This window comes from Dermacentor albipictus, unplaced genomic scaffold (genome assembly GCF_038994185.2).
Source record: "Dermacentor albipictus isolate Rhodes 1998 colony unplaced genomic scaffold, USDA_Dalb.pri_finalv2 scaffold_23, whole genome shotgun sequence".
In the NCBI taxonomy this organism is placed as follows: domain Eukaryota; kingdom Metazoa; phylum Arthropoda; class Arachnida; order Ixodida; family Ixodidae; genus Dermacentor; species Dermacentor albipictus.
In genome coordinates this window covers 3071825-3080533 of record NW_027225577.1, presented here as the reverse complement: position 1 = coordinate 3080533, position 8709 = coordinate 3071825, and the positions used below count along the sequence as shown (strand labels likewise).

The following is an 8709-nucleotide window of genomic DNA, read 5'->3' as shown; positions in this document are numbered from 1 at the left end:
TAGTACAATACTGTGAGTTAGGAACTTGGTAGTTTAGAATAGCAATATGAAGTCAGCCATTCTTCTGTAAACACAAAGATACAATAACTTTAAAATGTGAAATCATATATTTGCACAGCTCCCTCTGAAAGGTTCGATATCATTTCTGCGAGCACAGTCGAACCTGCATATACAGGATCTGAATATTTTGATTAAGTTGTTTTTATCAAGCAGAGCAAAAGTTCCCTTGCTGATACCACTAAAAAAATGAAAACGCTGCCTGTTTATTTTGAACTCCTACTACATGACACATGCACTGTACTGAATAACATGGTACAGGCCATTGAAAAGGCCAACACAACCAGCTGTGCCTTGCTCATGGAATGTAAGAACACTCTTCTCCCCATCCACTTCCTACCTCGATTCTCCATTCTCCAGGGATTTTGTTTTCCCGCTGGCCATACACTGGAAGAATCAATTGGGGTTTAAAGTTTTGTTTTAGAATTTACTGAATGCAGACAGTGTGATGACCTTGCTAAGACACTGTTGGATCGTTAAGATACTTTTTCTTTTTTGAAATGTCAGCGATAAAAGTGGAAACACTCTAACGTACCAGAAGTGAGCTTTCCCAGCCACTCTCAATCTTTGGTGCAGCAAGGTACAGAGTGTGGCAATTAACGTGGTAAAATAATCGTGCCTATAACTTTACATTAAATGCCATAGTCTTCAAGAAGAAAAGGAATACAATAATTATGCAGTTTGGTAGAGAATTACCTTTGCCAATAAGTCTAACACAACTGTTTGTTGACCATAAACCAACATCTTGCGACACAAGTCGTATCCCATCGTCCGTCAAGCAAATACACTGTGCTTCGCTTGGCTGCTGTGGGAACACTTCCAAAAATGTATGCAGATTACTGAAGTTATATCTGTGTCTCTTGCCCCTTTCTGTAAGCATGAACTGTCAGTTTAATTCAAGCAGATATCTTGATCGACTGCTTGAAATGAAGTGTAATTTGACTAATGAGTTTTTGTAACACAGCCTTTAATAGCAGGTCACAGAAGGCAGCATTATTTGGTATAAGTATTGTAAATAAACTCTATATTGCAAACTCAGGTTCTTGAGACTTCGTACCATATGATGACAGATAAAAAGGTTACTTGCACTGAATACTAGCTGCAACACATTTCACTGCACATAGTGAACAGCATACAGCAAAGCTCACTGTATACTGATCCATAGAAACTATAAACAAATTACACTGCCGTGCAATATTAACACTCTAGACACAAAAATGAAGAATCAAAACCGAACAAATCAATGCCAAGAGGCATGCATAAAATTCCAAAGGATACCGGTATTCAGAAAAATCAGGACAAAATATATATTAATGGTTATAATGATGAAGAAAAAAGCAGAAAATAAAGAAACAGAAACTGCAAGCCACTGACTTTTTCTTGCTAAGTGCGTCAAGTCATGGCAGTGCATCCCCAGAGATCCCAACCCCCGAAAGAAAGAGATGTTTTTTTATGGTTGCTTCTCTTGCTGCCGTTGCAGTGCTTCAGCAAAGAGTGCCAGTTAAGTCTAGTAATGATGGCAGATCAGGTACTTGTGCTTTGCACCTGTGCTTTGCACCTGTGCATTTCCTCACGATGCCGTGGTATGAAGCATGTCCTTTCACAAAGCCTTGCAATTTAGAAACCTCAGATGCACCATTCAGTAAGCTTATGTTTGCCGCAACCTCCAAAAATTACAGGAAATGACTGAATTTGCAACAACGGCTTGCTTTGCAGTATTTCTGTATAAACAATTTTTGACATAGCAAGCTTTTCTTTCACTTACACCTTTCAATATATCAGTGTTCAAATAAAGCGTAATATCATGGCTGTCTATATGTGTGCCCCTCCCACTATACTAAGGCACTGGAAAATCAGTGGAAAAACCTTAACTGGCCACAGAAGTGTCTCAACAGCTTCTTTAGTTTTGCTGCACCATTTTAAAGAGCAACTTTATTTATTTTATTATTAAAACATATTATAGTACATGGTTACATTTCTACTCCCCGACATAACAGAGCGCTATGCAGCATACTGCATATGTAGCAGAACTTCATTTATCCCTCAATAATGAACCACTTCCACGTACAAAATTGGTGTTCTCTTTCTCTATGGTAGCAGAGTGATGTGCTCACAAAAATCGTTCAGGCGAGCAGCCCACACAAAGGAGATACAGCAGACTGGGCAGAGGAATGGTCACTTGTCCGTCTGGATGCACAAGTGCAACTTGAGGTCTGCCGTCTGCGAAAAGCTCCAAGAGCAAAAGCAACACCAAAATGGCCTCCCGTCTGTGTGGGTATGCACCCCCCGTTTGCTATGAGAGATGATAGTCTGAGGGTCATATAATAACACTGGTCACAAGGGTCATGGCACCTGTGCAGTGACACTTGGTGCTTGATGGTTACCAGATGGCCATGATGCCATCCTGTTGCTGCAGAAAAAGAAAGGGAAAATAAAACAAGACAGCTATTGATCATTTTATTTACAACATGAAATTACTATATGCGAGATAGAAAAAACAAGACATTCTGAAATAACGAATTTCATTTTATCATTCATTTTGTTTAGAAGCTTATGCTGCACACTGAGGTGCTATCAGTGTCCAATGGGACATTAACAGCGGAGAGCATAACTGAAGGTATAGTGCATACCCCGTCCAGTCACCACCATTGACAGGTGCAACCATCTGGCTTGACCACACTGCGCAATGGTGCTCTTCCTTTTCGTTTCTGCTCTGGTTATCTTTAATTTGAAAGTGAGAAAAGAAAAAGCAATGAAAACAGAAGCTAAAATTTCACAGGACAGGGTCAGTATTATTGCCCGTGCGGCGAAACCGTATGTGCTGTCAAATGAAATGCGAACAGCGGTGTGTGTGGTACAGTTATCGCAGTCATCATTACTGCGCTGTCATCTTTTCTCACTTTCACATAAAAAAGAACCAGAACAGAAATGAAAATATCACTATATAGAGGGACCATCACCACGTAGTGCAGTCAAACCGGATGTGCGCACCTGTAAATGGTGGTGACTGGACAGCGCGCCCTGTACTTTCAGTTATGTGCTCCGTTGTTTGCGTTTCATTTGATGCCGATACTATGTAGGGCTAAAGGTGTTTTGCAGCACCCCACGAAGGCCCTGTTTATCTTAGGAAATTCTGGGTCACACAGGTGCTGCATGATAGTGAAAACCAGCAATGCAATTAGTTTTTAGGCAATAAAATAAGAGATGAACAATGATATCATTATATCACAGCAATAAACAAATACAGAACAAAATAGCAAGAAAAATGTAGCAATACACAATGCACAATTCCATAATACAGTAATGTAAAGAACTACTTTCTTTAATTAAAAGTACCGAGGCCTTTACTACAGAAGAAAATCGAAACAAGCCTGTTCAAGCACCTATGAAAAATAACAAAAGGAAGCAACAGAGCCAGCGTTATGTATCTCACAATGCTAACAGCAGTCTTAAGATTCCTAGGAGGCAGATTGTTGCTTCAATTTTTCATAACTAGACAAATCTATTTCTGCAACAGTCAAAAGTTTGTGGTGCAGTCGAACCCACTTATTATACCAGTTTTAACACTATGTCGAATACAACAATGAGCAGCTGATGCACCGTCAACTTTTTCTATGTGTTCCATGGAAAAATAAACCACATACTACAATGCTCCCATGCTACATTACGGTATATAACAATTAAATCTGGCTACTGGGTGTGCACCTCAAAAGAAAAAAAAACATGCAAAAACCCAAGGAGGAAGGGGGAGCCACTTTGTCACGCTTGCCTTTGTGCCATGCACCTTGCACTGCATGGCTTTGCTGCATCACATCACCGGCCTTGCGCTTCCCTCTCCCTTCCAACCTCTCGACGTCAACTCCCCACCCCACTGGCGAAAGCCATCTGCGACGGCGACAAAGTCCTGCCTAGCGCTCTGTTTTTGCAGCTTAGTTTGCATTGATGCGAGACACAGCACAAAGGTCAATTCACTCACTGCTGCCACCACGCTTCCTCACTCCAGCGTTTTGACAGTGAATTTTCAAGCACAAAGTTCAATTTATCATGCATTTCACTGCACCAACAAAATAAGCAAATTGCAATGTTTTACATTTCAATGAGACACGATTCTGGCACGATACCTGCCATTTCCCCTCAAGCTGTGTGGTGTGAGCTCCCCACTGTGTGGTGGTGCCTGCCTTCAGCGCAAGACATTAACTAAACTTTTGAGTGCACTATGGAAGAGTGCCCGCATTCTTATTAAGAACAATACAGTTAAACCTCATATAACAAACTTCTTGTCAATAGAGCACCATGTATATTGAACCTCAATGTAACGAAATGTGTTTATCCACAATTTTAACATAACAATATCTCCCTGTTGCTATGAAGGTATATTGAAGCAATAAATGGAAACTGGAATTACATGCGGATGCTTATGAACGCACCTCTCAAACCGCATGCCACACGACCAAGTGGCCACCGAAGGACAGCAGCATGGCAGCAAGACCCTCTTGCTGTCATGTTCCGTATAAAGTTCAAGCGTGATAAGACCCTATCGAGCACCGCATGATTTGGTTGTAAGGGAAAGTGTGCGAAGGTGAGCCGAAAATGATGGTGGCTTGATGTGGGCCGTTTTCCTAAGCAAGTAGGGGGAGGGGGTAGCGAGTGAGCAGTAATGGGGTCAAGGATGCGCTAGGAGGTTGTGGGAAGTGCACATCTCTTCCTCTAGTCCAGCAGTAGCTGAGCATGGCAAGCGCATATGTGGCCTGCGCACCCCATCATGGGGTGCGCAGGCCACATATGACTGGCACTCCATGACTGGAAAACCTGTCATGACTGGCAAACCTAGATGGCTGTAGCTTCTTGTGCTCTGCCTCCCCGAGTGCTGGAGGTGGCATAATATTCAGTTTCGGAGATTTGTTGAAGCAAGAGGTTTGCACTTTTCCTGACAGAACCGTCCCACTGTCGGCAACAGTACCAGCCGCCATTGCGGAGTAGACGCACAAGCTTCACAAGGCTTACCTTGTACCGCCATTGTGAAAATATTGTCAAAATAGCAAGAAACCATATCATTGGCCACCAACTCTCAAATTTATCAAAATATTTGTTTCTTCCAATCAACCTTCATGCCGCGACGGCGCATGTGCCCTGCCCTAGCGGATTAATCACAAAACGTTTTGGAAGGGTCGAACGGGCTACGCGCCGAAAAGTCACCTGGGAGAAAAAAAAAAGAAGTGCTTAGACGCGCGCTGTTGTAAACACTCGTGCCGCCTACCGTGTTGAAACGTGTTGAAACTCCACTGGTAGCTCGATGTCGGTGCGGTGCCGTAAACGTATGCAGCATAAGACTGGAACTCCACTTTAAAACAGAAAGCGGTCAGGGCTTTGTCCGAGTTGTCCGGACTGCACAGTAAGCCAGGTATACAGTCGCCGCGTTTTATTGATGGCTAGCAAATATAACGAAAAACCCGTGCATTACACTTGGGTGACACTTAAAAAACATCACGTTACCGGTGAAGTCTTCTTGCAGCATCGGCCCTCACTTGCTGGTGGTGGCAGTACGTGCTTGACTTCACGTACTCGTTTAAGGCGCAGTAATGCTGGGTCGATATGAGAGCGACAAGACGCTCGCGCCGAAGTATGATTGGCCGACTGTTTAGCACAGTGCGTTGCTGAGACCATTTTATCATACCAAGTCGACAACGCAACCGACGAGCGCGAGTTGTTGTAGTGCGATGGGCTTTCTTGTCAAGTGCACTGACAATCAGCGTACCGACCATCATTCGACCAAACCCTGCGTCGAACGGACAACGCAATAGCGACAGCGTCTCTACTTGTATATATAATTAATCACGCTCAAACTGAGTCAAACACGCCTACCAAGTTGAAATGCACAAGCTTCAACCCTTTCAAGTCATGCACATTAAGTTCGAGCCAATATTGATTATCTTCAGTGAAGGTCAAGCCTGGTGCAGTAGAGTTCACGCGTCCGCTACCAGCGACCTGAACTGAAATGTAGGCAGTTAGGATGAAAGAAACCACTTCTATAATTCAGTACTGGCCTTAACGATTTGAAATTGGCTACTCTTCACTTTGCACGATGCATACACAATAAGCAGCAAGTGGAGACACAGCGGTGTGCCAATATTCATATACGTCACAATTCCCGTAGGCTACCAGTCGCATTCGCTACTTACGTACATGGGTAGGCCTGTATGTCTCATGCCGACAAATTTCTCAATTTCATAGATTCACTGTTTAACTCTGCACCAAATGGCAAGCAAAAGCTGGCACATTCGGTATACAGCTGCATAAACATCCGTCTTGCTCAGTTATACTAACGGTGTCAGTGATGGCATCCACATTTTCATGAGAGAACACGGCCTATAACTTAGCGCATATGCGAGCAAGCAATTTCCTCTAATAATGCTTTATGGCACGTGCCAACTGCAAGTATGATTGAGTTAGAGAAAAGTGAGAATCAGTAATAAATTAACGACCGGTAATATATGTATCTGGGTCACTTGTTTGAGTGGTGCAGTCTCTCACCATCCTTGGCTTGTTTCAGACAGAAACAACACGGCACATTTGCGCAGATATGTATGTTTTGCTACATTTTGTCATTATTCCATATCAACGGTGCGCCTTTTCCACAATCTTTGACGCTTACAAAGATCTGCAGCTGTATATGTCAATGTAAACAAGTGAACCACTTTGATAAATCCAACACGGAAGGCTGCGCTCAAAGACTTTTTGAATATGCAAAATGTCTAAATAATGTGCAAAAAGAATGCAAAAAGCGAGCTCCAAGTGCAGAAATCAGCGACAACAAACTCTAAGGTAGCCGTGTCGGCAAACGGAACTCAGCGTGCCCTTATCGCCCACACTGTTTGCACAACAGCGCACTCAGGCCTGCTCACTCAGTAATCGGTGAGTGCTACATGGCTTCCAGGGACACCATGCTACTCGAAGTAGCCATTAATAATGATAAGTGATCCACGAAACACACAACAGACGCGCACTCAACATGGGCAGAGGGAGGTACACAAACCAACCGGCGAAAGCAACGGCACCCTTCCAAAACGTTTTCAGTGGCGCGCGGCAGAGGGCAGCACAGGAAAATACGGATTGCCTAATAACTTGGAAAGCTTTACGGCCTCTTCTAAGAAAAATCCGTTGGCGGCTACTTTTCTTGAATAAAAGGTTGACATTGCAACATAACAAAATTTCTTTATAATGAAGTAAAATGCTAATTTTACAGACTTCATTTTATTGAGGTTTGAATGTACAATGATACTTCCTTTTCTGTGCGAATAAAATACCTAGTTGCTTTCCTGCACTTAGGATTGTCATGCACATTGTTATAAATAAGCCAGGCCTACTCACACAATAGAGCAATGTACTTCACTGCGTGGCATCTGGGTGACGCCTTTTCATGTGTCTGTTACGTTGGCTGGGCTGTGTAAAGGACATGGAACAGAAGGCGCACGGGAATGGTCGCTCGCCCGTGTGGAGGCGTAGGTGCGACTTGAGGTGGGAGTTTTGCGAAAACCTTTGGGAGCAGAAGTGGCAACGAAATGGCCTCTCGCCTGTGTGAATGCGCTCGTGCGTTCTCAAATGTGCCAGTTTTTCAGTGACGTAACTGCAGAGGTGACAGCGGTGGTGCCGTGGCCCCTGCTTTGGCCTCCCACCTCTGCCAGTCGCTGAACGGCTGGAACGACCTAACGCTGCACAAGAAAATGAGATGAACTATGTGAGTATCGTTTTTAATTGAAAGCAAAGCTGCAGCTATGAAACATCAAAGAAATTAGAGTGCAAACATACTAATGCAACAACAAATTTTTTTTCTCCTCCTATAACAATTTATTAAGGCTAAATCTTGTGTCACTGAAATGAAACCTCAACTTGCCAAACACAAGAACAGTAAGGAAAGGCCTTTCCTATAACAAGTTTCAGTGCTTATTGGCAGCGTAGTGGTCAACGGGCATAGCAAACTAGAAGGATGATTGTGTCATGTGTTTACAGTAGATTGTTCGTGAAGTTGCCTAGTTCATGTTAACCCTCTATTGCATGGCGTCCCATATTTGGCACACACCGGTTACCATTTTTGTGCATGTGCGAGATGCCCAGTTGAGAATGTGATGCCGTCAGAGTAATCTTCATAGTTATGCGCACTTATTATGGGCAAGTGCTGCCATCTCTTGAGCGATATGCAAAACAGAGGTGAAGTAGATTTTGGGAAGAGACGTGAAACTCGTAGGGTGCAAACACGAGCAATTGGTATTTTTTCTCTGAACATTTTCACCGCAGAAACATAGAAAAATTAATTTGGCATATCTTATGGCCTTATCAATTCAAGCCCTTTATTAGTTTTCTCAATTTCGTCCGCAACTACAGCAGAGATTTCGAAGTCGGTGTGTGCTATATTTGGCACAGTATGAACTTGAAAGACAAAAAATGGTAACGTGCTGCCATCTATTCAATAGCCCGAAGCTGCAGGTCACTCTATCACAAGATGGAATTTTGTTGCTCGGTACAGTGAGGAGAAATCGTCTACCAAACTGTCGCCTGAATAGCGAAAAGGAACTGAAATGTAAAGGACGTGGTGCTTCAGAGGAACTCAGAAGCACGATAGATGACGTGGAGTTATTGTGTGTGCGTTGGTACAAT

At 43.2% G+C, this 8709-nt stretch overlaps 1 protein-coding gene and 1 long non-coding RNA gene across 2 annotated transcripts in view; both read right to left on the bottom strand.

The window, feature by feature from the left end:
- Positions 1-2115: 2115 nt before the first annotated feature.
- On the bottom strand, positions 2116-5436 carry LOC139052440 (uncharacterized). The gene is made up of 2 exons (XR_011509906.1): positions 5315-5436; positions 2116-2467 (listed from the first exon to the last, which is right to left on the bottom strand). It is a non-coding gene; the product is annotated as an uncharacterized lncRNA (long non-coding RNA).
- A 2007-nt stretch (positions 5437-7443) lies between these two features.
- Positions 7444-8709, bottom strand: part of LOC139052460 (zinc finger protein 678-like) — a 69464-nt gene continuing 68198 nt past the window's right edge. The window contains exon 11 of the mRNA XM_070529580.1: positions 7444-7766. Within this exon, the coding sequence (XP_070385681.1) occupies positions 7444-7766 (323 nt within the window). The remainder of the gene's footprint in view (positions 7767-8709) is intronic.